This window comes from Lepidochelys kempii, chromosome 6 (assembly GCF_965140285.1).
Source record: "Lepidochelys kempii isolate rLepKem1 chromosome 6, rLepKem1.hap1, whole genome shotgun sequence".
Taxonomy (NCBI): Eukaryota; Metazoa; Chordata; order Testudines; family Cheloniidae; genus Lepidochelys; species Lepidochelys kempii.
The window spans coordinates 34,128,239-34,144,818 of NC_136385.1; the positions used below are offsets into that span (position 1 = coordinate 34,128,239).

Here is a 16,580-nt window from a genome sequence, read left to right on the forward strand (position 1 = left end):
TAAAATGACTCTTTGTGGGAACTGGTGTCCTACTGCATAAACTGTACTGCATATATGAGCGAGTCCGTGAGATTCATTCCTATGTAGCAGGCACTGCACATGTACCACCCCACATATTTTTTTTCCTTGTAAAATTCCTGTCTGTAAACTTCAATAGGAAGGTGTAACACAGGAATGCTTGTTTAATTTGATGAGTAAAATTAAGCCTGCCTCTGGTGGGAGGTTGGATGATTAGATTATGGGGTGTATGTATAATGAGAGGTCAGGAACAGGGTAACATGATTCCTTGTTCCCATCATATTGGAGCTTGTCTACACTGGGAAATTGACAGCATAGCTATAGTGGAATAATCTAGTCAGCTATGGATATTCCAGAATAGCTCCCCATGTCAACACTTTATTCAGGAATAAACAAATCTTTATCCCACAGTAAAGTTACTTTTATTCCAGAATAGCGTTCATACAAGGAGCTATTCAGGAATAGCAATAGTAGACTATCTTCTCCTGCTCTAGCTGTGCTATCATCAGTTTCCTTTTTTAGACAATCCTTAGCTGGTGTTGGAATTCTGCAGGGAGCTGCAGAATGATTACTGCTAATCCAAGCTTAATCTATAATCTTAAACTAAAATAGGGAAAGAATACATTAAGAATTACTTAGACAAGTTAGATGTCTTCAATTTGGCAGGGCCTGTCAAAATACTTCCTGGTATACTTACGGATCTGGTTGAAGAGATCTCTGAGCCATTAGTGATTATCTTTGAGAGCTTGTGGAGGACGGGAGATCCCAGAGAACTGGAAAAGGGCAAATATAGTACACATCTATAAAAAGGGGAATAGGGACAACCCAGGGAATTATAGACCAGTCATCTTAACAGAAAGATAATGAACCAAATAATCCAAAGAGTCGGTTTGTAAACACCTAGATGATAATAAGGTGATCAGGAACTGTCAACATGGATTTGTCAAGAACAAATCATGTCACACCAGCCTAATGTCTTTCTATGACAGGGTAACAAGCTTTGTGGGTAAGCAGAAGCAGTAGATGTGATCTATCTCGACATTAGTAAGGTTTTTGATTCAGTCCCACATGATCTTCTCATAAGCAAAGTTGGGAAATATAGCCTAGACAAACCTACTATAAGATGGGTGCACAACCAATTATAGTTAGCAGCCAAGTAGACTTCCCTAGATATTAACAAAATGATATGGTTAAACTCTGAATATGGAGGTGAGAGGCCAGTTTGTTATGCCCATTCATTTCTTGGTGTGTGTTAAAATTGCCAGTGAGAGTCCCCATTAGCACCCTTAGTGACATGGGTGATGACACTTCTCCATTCAGGAAATGGACTGAAACCATAACTCATTTTGCATATGTCACCAATCACTCAGTAGCTGGTAATTATTTTTCAGTCTCCAATGACCTTTGGCCTAGGACTGAAAGGTGTTGTGTCCCTGAGCCCATCTGTAATCCCATATAGAATTACATGTTTTTCATCTTTCATTCAATTACCATATTAGCATTGGTAGCAATTAATACTATAGGATAACTTCAGAAAGCAACAATATTTGTCAGGAAAAGGCAAGCTTCAGGTAAAGTGTGGGCTTCTAACATCAGTGTGCCAGTCCATAAAGTGACTGAATGGAGCTAAACAATTAGTAAGGAACAATGACAGCACTGATAGAATCTTTTCCCCGTGAGTATTAGTTGAGCTTCTACTTCTAACAGTCTAACAACTGTATTATTTCCATATTAGATAGCCATTGTGGATGGACCATTTCAGATCCATCTGGCCCTACTGAAAATACTTAAAACTATTACTGAAATATAAAGCTTATATTAAACAGCAGTATTTGTAGACAGATGATCTACAAATGGGGCCCTTGTATGAAAGAGGAGTTTTGTTTTGTACTGCTGTTTGGAAGAAATTACAAAATTTCCCTGTAGAGCAACAGCTGTGTTTTAAAACATCTTTATTTGTTCCCAGATTTGTGTTAAACTAGTAACCAGACCTATGCTGATGTAGAATAATGCTTTCACAGATTTATAAAGAACTGACCTTTTCCACTGCTCCCTTAAATTTTCTGCAGAAATGAAAGGCAATTTTCATAGGTAAGAAGGTATCATTTTTTTTCCTGTGAAAATGGTGAGTTTCCACTTGGGACAAATTCCTTTTTTTGCAATTTTGAGAGAGGCTAGAATCTGAACAAGGCAAAGTCTGCTTTTATTAATGTTACTTTTTTTACAGACATGGCTTTTGTATGTTTGGAATTAAAATGTTTTAAATTAAAAACAGAAAAAAACCCTCCTTCAAGTAACTTTGCAACAACTTTTGATTTAGAAGTTTAGATTAACCATGTAAAAGATAGCAACATTACTTTCTCTTTCGTAGCATCTGTGTCAGTCCCAGGATATTAGAAAGACAATGTGGGTGAAGTAATATTTCTGTTGGTGAGAGAGACAAGCTTTTGAGCTTACACGGTGCTCTTCAGGTCTAGGAAAGGTATTGAGAGTGTCACAGTTAAATACAAGGTCGAACAGATTGTTTAGCATAAGTAGTTAGCACATATCCCTCCAGTAATGGGGAGAAAGGAAGGGGTGGGGGAGAAAGATGGGTGGGATGGGGCTTTCCACTAAAAGATATTATCTCACCAACCTTATCTCACTAATATCCTGGGACCATCACGGCTACAGCAACACTGAATACTTTCTCTTTGACATTTGGCAACAGGGCTAAATTAGATGTCTGTATTTTGTGCCAAACAGATTTCTGATCACAAGTCATAACTCTGGATTGTTAAATTTGGCATGTCATTCTGTTCTGACACCATAAATGATATGAGAGAGAGAGATTTCCATTGAATGGCAAACTGTCAGATTTTAAGGTGACATTTAATCATTCATTTTAAAAACATTTGTGCATGTTCAGCAAAATCTAGTGGTTTGGATCGTGTTTTCTGTTGACTTCAGTTCGAGAAGGTGTTTGTTCTTTTTTGGGAGAAAGCAGGGAATATGTTATCTGCATTAGATCATACTCTGGATACTTGGAGTGCTGCCTTACTTCTTAATGAGGTGTGGGAGAATTTTGTGTTAGAAGATTATAATAATTTTTAGAAACTCCATGGGTCTCTTATAAATGGCAGCATGAGACCTCTAGCATATGTCCCCAAGATTGAAATCCCCCATGTTAATGTAGTTTAAAAAAGATAGATGTTTGAAGAGTTGCTCATTCTGTTCTCTTGTCTGACTTGATATGTAACAGAAACCCCCCCCGGTGCCTCATTTTGTGATTTACTAGTTAGTACATTGATCCTTGTACTATATTGGGGCATTTCTACAAGGAGTTACACAGTTTATGAGGAGCCATGCTATTTTGAATCACTAAAGAGAGACTCCTACAGCAACTTAAATACTAGTTTTTTCCCCACATGAAGCCCTGTTGAATTCGGTGGCGTTCTGTGCAGGCACAGCAATCTGCCTGCTCGCTGCCAGTTGCAGGCGCCTTAGACTGTAATCTTTTGGGGGAAGAGACTGTCTTGCCAAGTGTTTGAACAGCACCTAGACACTGGAAACCTGATCCTAACTGGGACCTTTGGGCATCACTTCACACATTCAGTTTTACAGGCCTTCTACAAAACTGATGAAAATTGCTGATTTTTTTCAATGAAATTTAACATTTTTACCCATCTTTACTTCACTAGAGAGTTCATGTAACTCTAGGAACATCTCATGCCTTGTAAACTACTTAAAAAGTTATAGTTTAAGCTACGTTGGAACAGTTTTAAAATAGATCAGATAAAATTATAGTGGATCACTGTCCGAATAAACAGTAACATTCTCAAGAGCCAAGAAATTACAAAGAAAGGTGCCAAGCCATTTTTATGGAGATACGTGAGAGCACATCCAAAGAGTAGGCAAAAGCCAGTGCATTTATTAAACTGTTGCTTAATTTTCTTTCCTCGATGCTCCTTCTATTTTCACTTGTCATGAAATGAGAAGTGTGAGAACTTTGATAAATGGACTGAATCGTTGCCTAGTAAAGCTGAGTGAATAATTTGCAATGAATAATTTATCCAGCTGTTTAGCCTCTTTTTCCGCTTGTGCTGTGTTTTTTTAAGCAGATTGCAAATTCTTCAAATATATTCATTATTCAAATAATCTTTGATCCAGAAGAGTTCTCAGTGGGTATTTAATATTCACTACATTGTGCGTGTGTTGGTTAGTTGCAATTGAGATAGTAAATGTACATGGTATTGTTTCAATTATCCAGTTGTTGCTACTGGGTATTGGTGTGCCTTTAAATCTCATTTTATTATTTCCATCACTTGCACTTGATTGTCCCATCTTTATCAGGTCCAGTCTGATGATGTGTATTCAAGATGGCAGCTAAACTGAGTGTCTCCATGGCCTTGAGCATAAAATGGTGGAAATCTTTCAAATTCTTCCTTGAGGAGGTCTCACCTCGGTGTTAATATTCAGGCATCTACTGATGAAATTTGTGACAGCTTTTCAAAATTAATTAATGCAGCTGGAACCCACACTAATAATTATTTAACTTCAGGTTAGTTAGGTCAAAGGATAGCTGACATGATGGAAAGTAGTTGGTCCTAAAAAGTTCTTGTGTTTTTAGTTTTTCAGTTAGTAATATCAGAACATTCCATCCCATTTTGATTAAGCCACATTTTAGACTCCTTCAATCGTGTTTGACCTGGATGGATGGGCATATTAAACAAAATATTAGAATGGCTTTAAATACCGGGCTGGTCATTTAATAACTTGTCAGGAAAATACTGAATTCTACAAACTAGATCATCATCATCATGAAAGACACAAAACCAGAGAAAAACCTCCCTAATTTAAAAAAGGAGAGACAGCTGCAAATATAGAACAGAATTACTGGGCACGGAAATTCAACTGTTTTAAAGTTTATTCACAGCAGAGGCTCTTTGCTGCCCTGGTTAGTCAGAGGCCTTTATGACTGGTGAAACGGAGCCTAACGTGCTGCCTTTCATATTAATCTTGCCATCCTCCCTGAGGGATTGAGTGGTCACTGCCTCTGTTCTGTCTCATGCATTATCCACAGTGTTTGGTAATGCTTTGCAAAGGGATTGCAGCCAATGAGCTAGTGACTAGTATCAGTCATTTGCTAAAGACTGTAAGTGGAATGAGGAGTTAGGGTGAAACAGCCCCATTGGCCCATCTGATCATCATCTAACTTCTGCAGATTTCATGGGTCTATTATGTACAAGTGCGCTAACAAAGGTCTCTCTCGTAAAAGAAAGAAAGTGATTAACTCACAGCGTGTTGTAAATTTAAGATGATTTTTAGACTCGTGTGTTGCAGGAGTGGAGCTGTGAGTTTGAAAATTATTTTTATACAGGTTGGGTGCTTTTCTTGCCTTACTCATGTGACGATTCTCACTTAAGTCAGTAGTATTACTCATATGTAATTCAGGAGACACCATCACAGGGCCTAATAACATCAGCCACACTATCAGAGGCTTGTTCACCTGCACATCCACCAATGTGATATATGCCATCATGTGCCAGCAATGCCCCTCTGCCATGTACATTGGTCAAACTGGACAGTCTCTACGTAAAAGAATAAATGGACACAAATCAAATGTCAAGAATTATAACATTCATAAACCAGTCGGAGAACACTTCAATCTCTCTGGTCACGCGATTACAGACCTAAAAGTTGCAATTCTTCAACAAAAAAGCTTCAAATCCAGACTCCAGCGAGAAACTGTTGAATTGGAATTCATTTGCAAATTGGATACAATTAACTTAGGCTTGAATAGAGACTGGGAGTGGCTAAGTCATTATGCAAGGTAACCTATTTCCCCTTGTTTTTTCCTAAACCGCCCTCCCCCCCGACGTTCTTGTTAAACCCTGGATTTGTGCTGGAAATGGCCCACCTTGATTATCATACACATTGTAAGGAGAAAAGGAGTACTTGTGGCACCTTAGAGACTAACCAATTTATTTGAGCATGAGCTTTCGTGAGCTACAGCTCACTTCATCGGATGCATACCGTGGAAACTGCAGAAGACATTATATACACACAGAGACCATGAAACAATACCTCCTCCCACCCCACTGTCCTGCTGGTAAGGAGAGTGGTCACTTTAGATAAGCTATTACCAGCAGGAGAGTGGGTTTGTGTGTGGCGGGGTGGGGGTGAGAAAACCTGGATTTGGGCTGGAAATGGCCCAACTTGATTATCATTCACATTGTAAGGAGAGTGATCACTTTAGATAAGCTATTGCCAGCAGGAGAGTGGGGTGGGAGGAGGTATTTTTTCATGCTTTGTGTGTATAAAAGATCTTCTACACTTTCCACAGTATGCATCCGATGAAGTGAGCTGTAGCTCACGAAAGCTTATGCTCAAATAAATTGGTTAGTCTCTAAGGTGCCACAAGTCCTCCTTTTCTTTTTGTGAATACAGACTAACACGGCTGTTACTCTGAAACAACTCATATGTATTAGGAATCCAGGATTTGGTCCATAGTGGACTTGTCCCTTAACTTGTGAATTTGGGGAGTGTTTCAGTGGTTCTCAACCTATTTACCATTGTGGACTACATATGCAGCTCTTTGTGTGTTATGTGGGCTGCAGCCACACAATATATATACTAGCTGTATGGCTCTGAGGATGCCACATGGGCCGCAGCTATGTGCTGATTGACCGCAAGCAGCCCGCAGGTTGAGAACCACTGGTTTATATCTTCTATGATAGAGACTACTGGGCCACATGTATCATTGGGCCTTATCTGTTTACTGAGCTTCTGGGGTTTGCCAATGATATTTAAATGATCTTGTGAGCAAGCCAATTCTTTCCTCTAGATTCCTTGCCATATGTAGCTTTTTCTTCCTGAAAGAATTTTTTTATTTTTGTTTCTGGTGCAGGTGAGTGCATAATAATGGCAAATCTAAGCCTTAAAAAAATAGTGGTATGGTATGGGATCCACGTCCTGCAGGGTGGATTCTGTGCAGCTCTAGGGCTAGATCCTCTGCAGATGTAAAGTGCCTCTGAAGTGTTCCTAGCCTCTGTTTGACAGAAGTTGAGAATGGGCAATAGGGAATGGGTCACTTGACGAATAGCTGTTCTTGGTGTTGCCAACTTTCTGATCACACAAAACCGAACACCCTTGCTCCGCCCACTCTCTGAGGCCCCGCCCCTTCTCCAAGACACATGCCCTCCATTGCTCCCTCTCCCCTACCCTCACTCATTTTCACCGGGCTGGGGCAGGGGGTTGGGGTGCAGGTTCCGGGGTGAGACCAGAAATGAGTGGCTTGGGGTTCAGGAGGGGTCTCTGGGCTGGGGCTGAGGGGTTCGGAGTGTGGGAGGGAGCTCAGGGCTGGGGCAGCAGGTTGAGGTGCACGAGGGGGTGTGTACACGGCTGGGGGTGTGGGATCTGGGGGTGGGGCCAGGGAATGAGGGGTTTGGGGTGCAGGAGGGATCTGAGTGCTGGGTCAGGGGGTTAGGAGGTGCAGGAGGGGGTAAGGAGTGTGGGCTCCAGGCACCAGCCTCGCGGCTCCTTTTGGCCACATTTCTGGGCGAAGGAGAGCTGCGGAGATGGCACTCAGGATGGGGGCAGTGCACGGAACCTCCCTGGCCGCCCCTATGCCTAGAGGCCGCAAGCACATATCGGCCACTTCTGGGAGCCGCACGGAGCCAGGGCAGGCAGGGAGCCTGCCTTAGCCCCGCAGCACCGCGACCGGACTTTTAGCAGCTCGGTCAGCGGTGTTGACTGGACCCGCCAGGGTCCCTTGGTGACTGGGCGTTCCAGTCGAAAACAGGATGCCCGCCAACCCTACCTGTTCTGTTCGTTCCCTCTGAAGCACCTGGCATTGGCCACTGTTGCAAGACATGATACTGGGCTAGATGGACCATTGGCCTAACCTATGGCCATTTTATGTTCTTATGTCGTAACTCCGCTGATGACAGTTTACAAAAGTTGAAGATCTAGCCCCTAAAGTTCTTATTGTACTGCTCAGTGTTGGTATATTTGGGGGCTGAAGGGCTTGACCATTTCTTTGTATGTAGTTCATGAAATAATTGCTTTAAATGAGTGTGCAAAACTGAAAAGTATCACAAAGCCACTTCGACAAAAAAAGTCACTTTATTTCACTTAAGGGCTCTTAACTAGAAGAATAAACTGGTGTGTGTGTATGTATATGTTTTAACAAATTTAAATACAGTCCTCTGGCAGTACTGTATAATAAATTGTAAATCTTTATTACTTTGAAAGTCACTGCAATCATGATTATTCTGGCTTTCACAATGAATGCTGTGTTCCATTGAGATTTCTACAGAATGAACTAATATGCAGCCCTTATAAAGTCAGAGCAACTTTTTTTTTTACTTTAAATGGATATATTAAGTCTCTATAAATTAAAGGTCCTTTCTTGCCAAAGTTGATTGTGCTGTGAATTTTACCATAAGAAGTGAGTTTTTGAAGTTAAACTCCAGATTATGCTTTTGCAGGAGTTAGCTGTATACTTAAGGCACTGAAAACTATGGGGGAAAAAACCCAACTAGCATTATCCTATATTATTGAGCTGGCTCATGGGGCTTGATCAGTGATCAGCATTGACAGAGCTTCACTACAGGGAAACTTACAGCAGCTCAGCAGCATAGTAACATTTATGGTGGTATTTTGGGCCTAATGCATAGCAACCAATATATTGTAGGAGGGGGAAGAATGGGAGAAGATGAAATAAGGTAAAATAAACCCTAGCCTTAACAAATCTGCCAATTTAAATTCCATTGTAGCTCTGCAATTGCTTGTTTGGTTTAATTTCCTCTCCGCACAAACTGAGATGTCAGCCAAACCTTAAACTCTGCTGCACTTGCATTCTTTTCTGTGGCTTCAGAGAGTTCTCATTTCATTCTCTCTCTCTTGTTTTCCTCTCTCTTTTTCTTTTTGGTGGGTGCCCTGAATCTCTCAAGCAGTTCAGGAGGCCGAGCAGGAAGATATAAAGGTGGTAGCAGATGCTCAAGCTCCAAAATCGACTAAAAAAACCAAGGCAGCAGCTGCAAGCTGTCAAACTGGCAGCACGAGAAAGGAGAAAAAGGGGAAACACAAAGGTTAGCTGCATGCTGCTGAATATCAAACATTGGGTTGAGTGGCAAGATGCTTCTGTATTTTTTAAGATTCTTTGAATGTGTGTGATGGTTGTGATAGCTGACAACTGTTTAAAACAAATATTATACAAATGCATACACCAGATGGGAAAATTTGCATTGCTTGGTCCTAATTTAGCACATACATATTGAAGTAAGGGATGGTCAAGATTTGTTGTCCTAATCGTTTTGCAAAGCCATGTATTAATGTAGCCTGTACTAAAAGAACAAAGGAACAAAATATTAATATAATGGGCACTTAAATTCTATAGAGGTTTTAGGAAATTGTCTGCTTAGAGCCATATTACACCAAATCATTTTTCAGATCAATCTGCACTTGCAGGAATCAGACATAAATTGCAGAAAATTCTGTCCAAAACTGAGTTTTAAAAGCTGTACAAATTTAGGGTCATTGCCCCTTTGGAGTCATTGGGAGTTTTGCCATTGATTTCAATGGGGTCAGGGATTCACCCTTACTATGGATTTGAAGTTATTTCAGAGCTATTACCCTCTGTCAGGTCAACATACATTTAAGGGTATAAATAAACATCTTTATGAAATAGTTCTGGACGCTAGCTCATAGACACACATAGTATCTATCCTAAAAATGTAATATCTAAGGCTGTTTAGCAAAAACAAATATCCACCATAGACAATGACAAAAGAGTGAACAGAAATGGAATTACTGGCAGTATAAGTTTTAGCAGCCGAATCATTTGAAAATAAATGGAGCAAGTGGGATGAACTGATTAAAAGCTGTATCAATGATTTATATATATATACACACACACTTTTAACTGGAGACTAGATCCAAAGCCCATTAAAAATCAGTAACCTTTCCACTGACTTCAGTAGGTTTCACATCAGGCCATTATAACCTATATTGTCTGCACTCAGCTGTTTTCCCTTTTCATATATATCTGACATTCTCGCTTTAACTTCATAGGTAAGAAAATAATTTGTATGGTTAACAATCCTGTTAACAATTAATTAAAGAAAGCTAGTTGCTAATGCAGGAAGGCCCCTATTTCTGCTTGTGAACCATAACTGGAAACCCCTCTCCTGGAGTTGAGCAGCTTTGGTGCCTAAGATGTTTCTGGTGAGAAGGAGGTAGGGGCCTGCCTTGCGCCATACAAAATGGCCAGAGGAGGAGGCAGCACTCATCTTATAACCCAATGGTTAGAGAAGTCATCTGATATGTGGAAGACCGAGGTTCGTTTTCCCTCTCCCCCACCAGAGGGAAGAAAGAATTTGAATAGGGGTGTCCCACCTCTGAGGAGAATGCTCTAACCACAGAGCTAGGGATGTGGTCGCTCTCTCAGTCTCTCCTGTTGAAGCTGTTCCACTGTGGATAAATACTTAGTCATTAGAACCAGGGGGTTTGGATCCTAGGTCTCCCACCTCCCAGGTGGATGCTTTAACCACCAGGCGATAGAAATATATTCTCTCTCTCTGTCTCTTTCTGTCTGTCAGTGACTCCTAAGTATTTATCCAAAGTGGAACAACTTCAGCAGGAGAGATAGAAGGTGCCCCTCCTCCTCCTGTATCAGATTATTCCATAGCTCAGTGGTTAGAGCACCCTCCTGATACATGGAGGACCGAGGGGGGAATTAAACCTTTGTCTCCTACATCCCAGGTGACTGCTCTAATCACTGGGCTAATAATATGAGGTGGGCAGCACCACCACCACCTCCTCCTCTAGCCAGATTTTGAATGGGACTCAATCCGGTAGGTATGCTCAGAGGCCGCTTTCTAGATCAGGCCAGAAAGGTGAGATGGCACTCCTCTGGCTATTTTCCTCTGGTTCATGGATCACACTTGGGCTTAGGCAGGAGATAGCCATCCCGACACATAGTGAGGTAGCAGTGTGCAGAATGCTAGGCACTTAGGAAACTTTTACCCTGAAAACTTAGGTGCCAAGTGAGTTGAGGCTACTGTAGTGTTAGGTAGCAGCTGGGCAGGAGTTCTGTGGATCTCAGTGATGTGTCTAAAACTGAGATTTAGGCACGTAAGTACCATCATGGTCCTGAGGTAAAATTATATTGTACAAACCTCCTTGTCTCTTTGATACCCTGGGACCAGCATGGCTCCAACAACACTGTGTATTACATTTAAAATCACAGTTTTATATGTATTTGTTTTTTTAAAAATCGGCTTCTGAACTGAATTAAAAATTGCTGTTGGAATTTAAAAAATGGAAAGCCAATATTTCTGGACTTCAGGTAAAAATAATTTACACCAAGGCAGAAATTTGAGCACCAAGTTTTGCTCGTGAGTTAAATCCTCTTAAAATTTTAAAACCTGGAAACTTTCTAATGGAAGTGCTGACTCAGCCTGTAGCTGAGCATTGTGCATAGTAGTACATAAATCATTTTTACTGTATAATCACATAAACTCTGGGCTCTAGTAATACCCAGATTTTGACTGCCATATTTTGACTCTGGTAATAGTCCATTTTCCTTATATGGGATTTCTATACACATACTATATAATGTACAGAAGATAAAATATTACTTCAGTCAGTTAAAATAGATGAGATTTTGACAAATTTATATAATTAAGATTTGCATAATACTAAATTGCATATAACCGACTGCATTATACCTTTTTCTGTGCTGATTTTCAGACCATTTTCTAATCTCTTGGTCTAAGCTCACATGGTGAAACTGACAGGAACTTTGCCATTGACTTTAGTGGGGCCAGGATTTCACCCCATGTTTTCCTAGGTGCTTGTTTGGGTGCTATGGGAGTCTAATCCTGGTTGGGACCTTTGAGCACTACTGCAATAAAAACAATAATAATTACAGGAGCGTGTTGTTTAAAAATGCCTGATATGTCCTATGGGACAATGTCTGATGGAGAATGTTCTATAACCATTGGGATTGTTTTTGCTGGATAGTTGACTCAGTGAGAAAAGATTTGCTGTGTGTAGTTTAGTTTTATCATGATCAGTATGTGCTGACCAAGTTTCTTATCTCAGCACTGCCAATAAATTAACACTAAAATTTTTGACCCCCAAAACATTGCTGCTTTGTTTTCAGGAAAGACTTTTTAAAAGGAAAATTCCCAAGCAGAAAAATGTTGACATATTTTAGCAGACATAGGTCATTGCAATTGTAGTAATTGCATATATTTTAGTACATACAACATGAATGAATTTGGTAACTTTTGCAAAGCGTATTCACCGTTTTCCTTGGAGCTTTTGGTAGTTTTCACTTACCTGAGGGATTCATTTTAAAAGGACACTGTCAGATAGTTGAGAACTAAAATTTGTTTGTTTTTTAAATTATATGAACTAATAGCAGCAGAAAATATTTATCTGAATTAAAAGATAATCCCTAATATAACTTTTAACCCAAACGTTGTAACACTGTACTAGTGTAATGAGCGTGAAACTGGCTAGTCTAATGTGACTATCCAAGCTAAGTGAAATGTGAATAGGGCTTCATCATGTAAGCAGATGAACAGCTTCTGGAATTGTTCAAATTCTATTGAAGTCTGTGGGAGCTGGAAGAACACAGCTGTTCCCAGAGTTGTTCATCTTCTTGCAGGATCAGGCCCATAATAAACAAGGTGAAATTCACATAGTTGCATGAAATCCCCTCCACGCTACTAAAGCCCCCCTGAATGTGGTTGTATGCATGCAGTGTGCACATGAAAGAACAGATGGGGCACAGGCAGAGCAATTGTACTGGGGGACCTCTGTACCTCCTGGATGCCTTGGAGAAGGAGTCTCCATGCTGGCGCTGACTAGGCCAATCTTGAAGGCAAGCTAGAGTCGGGCTTCTATAAGGAACCACTGGATCTTCAACTGCATGGATTCTAGTGGCCAGGAACAGCTAAGTAAGGGATGTAGACGCTCTGGTTTCAGAGAAGCCCTGCCTGCAGAAGAGGGAGGTGAATAATGGATTTTATCCCTGCAGTGATTTTCCTGTGTGAAGCCTTCTTACTTTTGCTTTGTGCAAGGAGAAGTGATTTCACCAAACGACCATAAAAGGTGGAGGTTAATTACATCTTTAAAATTTCTTTTACAATCAGGTACCATCACCTATCTTGTTCATTTAATGTGAATTAATTTACCCCAGGATTTGTATCCTCACTATGTCCCTTTAAGCAGCAGGATGTACGCTGGAAAAGGTGTGAATTCACATTGTATTCTAAAATGACATGTTTTAAAGATTTCTCTGATGTTTAACAGTCGTGCAGATTACATTTCTGAGCGTGGCTCATCCCGTTGTGCTAAAGAGACCAGATTTTATGAATAATCAGCTAATTCAAACCCAATACATTTGAATTATATATGAGCAGTATTTGAATCTCTGTTGAAATGATTGTACTCTGGGTCTTAGATGTGTAATGCTTTTCTGAGTGGCTCCAAGAATGATGAAACTGCTATCAGAACAAAGTGATAAAGATGAGTATGAGGGAAATATTAGGCTTAATGAGGCTGCACTGAGAGACAGCAGGAGAAGCAGCCATAGGCTGAGACTAATTGGTTATGTAGAGCAGCTGGTTGCTCCAGAGATCTGGGTTAATATATTCTGTGGTTTTGCTCTATGTAGTACAATGCTTAGCAGCTTCGCCAAGAACAGTAACTGTTAGGGTTTTTCATACCTCACTATGATAGTTAATAGGTATTGAGCCTGTTTTTTTTTTTTTTTTTTTTTTTTTAAACAAGCCTCCACTTAGGGAGCAGAACTGCAAGTGCAATTAATTGTAAGCACAAACACTAGCACTTAATAGTATCTTAGCTACTTGATTAAAATGACGAATCTGGTAGTTAGGCATCTGAATACAAACATTTGGACCTGCAATTAATTGTTGGGTGCAAACTGATTTGGGCGGCAGCAGAGAGATGAGGAGGCGAGAAAAGAGGCCAAGTTACGGTCACTTTAAAACTAACCATAAAGTATGTTTCCAATTAAACACAGTAGGACAAATTCTGTCTTGACTTATCGCCCCATGCAATTATGGCAATGGGGTGCAAATTGGGAAGAATTTGTCTTGCTATATGTACCTGATTTGCAGTGTTGCCTGGAGAGGCACAAATAAATTAGAAAAATAATTGAAATCAACAAGTAGAAAGTTATGAAAAATGCATATTGTACAGTATTATCACACTTGTAAACACAGTTATTAACCACAGGACTAAAGCAGACCCATATCATATGGAACACTTATACATCAAACACACACACTTTTTTTTTTATCTGAAATTTCTGGAAGTATTATACACACATCAGTGTGTCTGTTTTCCACTAAAGATTACCAAGAGTAGAGATTAATAACTGTTTGGTAAAAATGTTTTTCCTCTGTCCAGTGGACTAAATGCAAACAAACAGGAGACAGATAAATAACTTTTTAAAAAATACTCAAACCTATGATTTAACTCTAAAGCAAAAATATAGTAAGGATATTCAGGAGTAAGTAAATCGCACATACATGGCATATAAATAATTTAGGGGTTGCAGCATTGGTGCACTAAGTGCCATGGGAAACACTGTTCACTTTATAGGGATTTTGAAACCTAAATCTGCAATCTGGAGGTATTTCATTGCCCAAATAAAGAACATCCTTCCATCTCTCTCATACATTTTTTCTTTTTGTCTCTTATGTTCAGTTTATTTAATTTAGTCAGATCAGTTTTTCTGGATGTCGTCCTGTCTGTCTGTGTGTCTGCCACACCATGTTCTCTTTGTCAGGATGGCTATTCTGGGGGGTTTTTCCCGCATGGTTTATTTCATCCTTGTTTCTTCCATTTGTTTGCTATGAATAGCCCCTTCTGTCCTATCTCTGTGTAATATAGGGAGCTGCGTTAAAGCTGGCCAGATAGGAAGGCATTGCCACTTGTAATGGAAGAGGCTCCATTACTCCATATTTCCTCATTTAATGGGAGGAGCTTAGCTCATTTAGACCTGTTTAAGCATGGCTCCACTGGGCATAAAAGCAATGGGACAGCACACAGCAGGAAGAACAAATGGGCTTCAGCTGGGAAAATCCTGTTACCTCTGGGCATGAGAACACTCTCCAGGCTGTCCTTTGGCCTGAACTTGACTGTAAGGAAATCATTATGGTCTCTGGTGCCAAGCCAGGCACTCCTTAGCACAGGGGCAGGCAAACATTTTGGCCTGAGGGCCACATCGGGTTTCCAAAATTGTATGAAGGGCTGGTTAGGGGAGTGCCTCTGCAAACAGCCAGGCGTGATCTGGCCCCCACCCCCTATCCGACCCCCCTGCTTCTCACCCCCGATGGCTCCCTCGGGACTCCTGCCCCATCTGCCACTCCCTGTCCCCTGACCACCCCTGACTGTCCCCTCATCCAACCCCCCACCCTCTCATTCCTGACTACCCGCCCTGGGACTCCTGCCCCATCCAACCCCCCTGTTCCCCGCCTTCTGATTGTCCCAACCCCTATCATAGAATATCCGGGTTGGAAGGGACCTCTGGAGGTCATCTAGTCCAACCCCCTGCTCAAAGCAGGACCAATCCCCAATTTTTGCCCCAGATTCCTAAATAGCCCCCTCAAGGATTGAACTCACAACCCTGGGTTTAGCAAGCCAATGCTCAAACCACTGAGCTATCCCTCCCCCCGCGCCCCTGAACTCCCCTGCCGCTATCCAACCCCTCTGCCCCCTTACCAGGCTGCCTGGAGCACCGGCGGCTGGCAGTGCTAGAGCCACGCCACCCAGAGCATGGGGTCAGGCTGCCGCTCTGCAACTGCGCTGCTCAGCCGCCCAGAGCATTGTGCAGGCGGCATGGTGCAGCGCACTGAGACTGTGCGGGAGGGGGAATAACCTCCCGGGCCTGAGCTCAGGGGCTGGGCAGGAGGGTCCCATGGGCTGGATGTGGCCCATGGGCTGTAGTTTGCCCACCTCTGCCTTAGACAACGGAAGAGTATATATAGACAATAATATAGAATATAGACAACGGAAGAGTAGTCATTCCTGGAGTCGTCTTCATCGTGGCAAGACCTACTTAGAAGAATGATTAACAAATATTGTAAACAATAGAATGGAACCTTCCCAAACTTAAGTGTAGTGTTTTGTTTTGTTTTTTCTAAATCAAATGTCTTAGTTCCAAAAAACACCTAGGAAAATACACACTTGTTGAACAAATGGCTCTCAAAATTCTGGCAACTAGAATGTATGTTAAGAATTGTGCTGGTCCTCAAAATGGCCCAATAGAGGTTTTGTTTTACACTTTCTTTATTTTAAAAATGTTTCACTTCTTGGCAGAATTCTTCAAAAGCTAAGTTTCAACCCACAGTGATTTTTTTTTTAAGAACTTGCAAATGAGCCATATTAAAGGGTATTTTCAAAAGAAAGACCTTGAGCCATACCTGTATTACTGTAACTTATTGAACAATGGCTGAGACAGTACTTTTAAAAATAATACTGAATTATGTACTGATAGGTGCAAGACTAGCATTGGCGGTGGAATCGTCAGTAGTACT

The 16,580-nt window shown here is 41.0% G+C and overlaps 1 protein-coding gene across 8 annotated transcripts in view; it reads left to right on the top strand.

Moving 5' to 3' along the window:
• Positions 1 to 16,580, top strand: part of TUB (TUB bipartite transcription factor) — a 248,535-nt gene that overhangs the window by 197,694 nt on the left and 34,261 nt on the right. For 3 of the 8 annotated variants that reach the window (XM_073347462.2, XM_073347464.2, XM_073347469.2), the window contains exon 4: positions 8,955 to 9,092. The exons of 2 other annotated variants lie outside the window; for them this stretch is intronic. In XM_073347462.2, coding sequence (XP_073203563.1) covers positions 8,955 to 9,092 — 138 coding nt within the window. The remainder of the gene's footprint in view (positions 1 to 8,954; positions 9,093 to 16,580) is intronic. 3 more of the 8 variants (XM_073347463.2, XM_073347465.2, XM_078853188.1) reach the window with 1 other exon arrangement.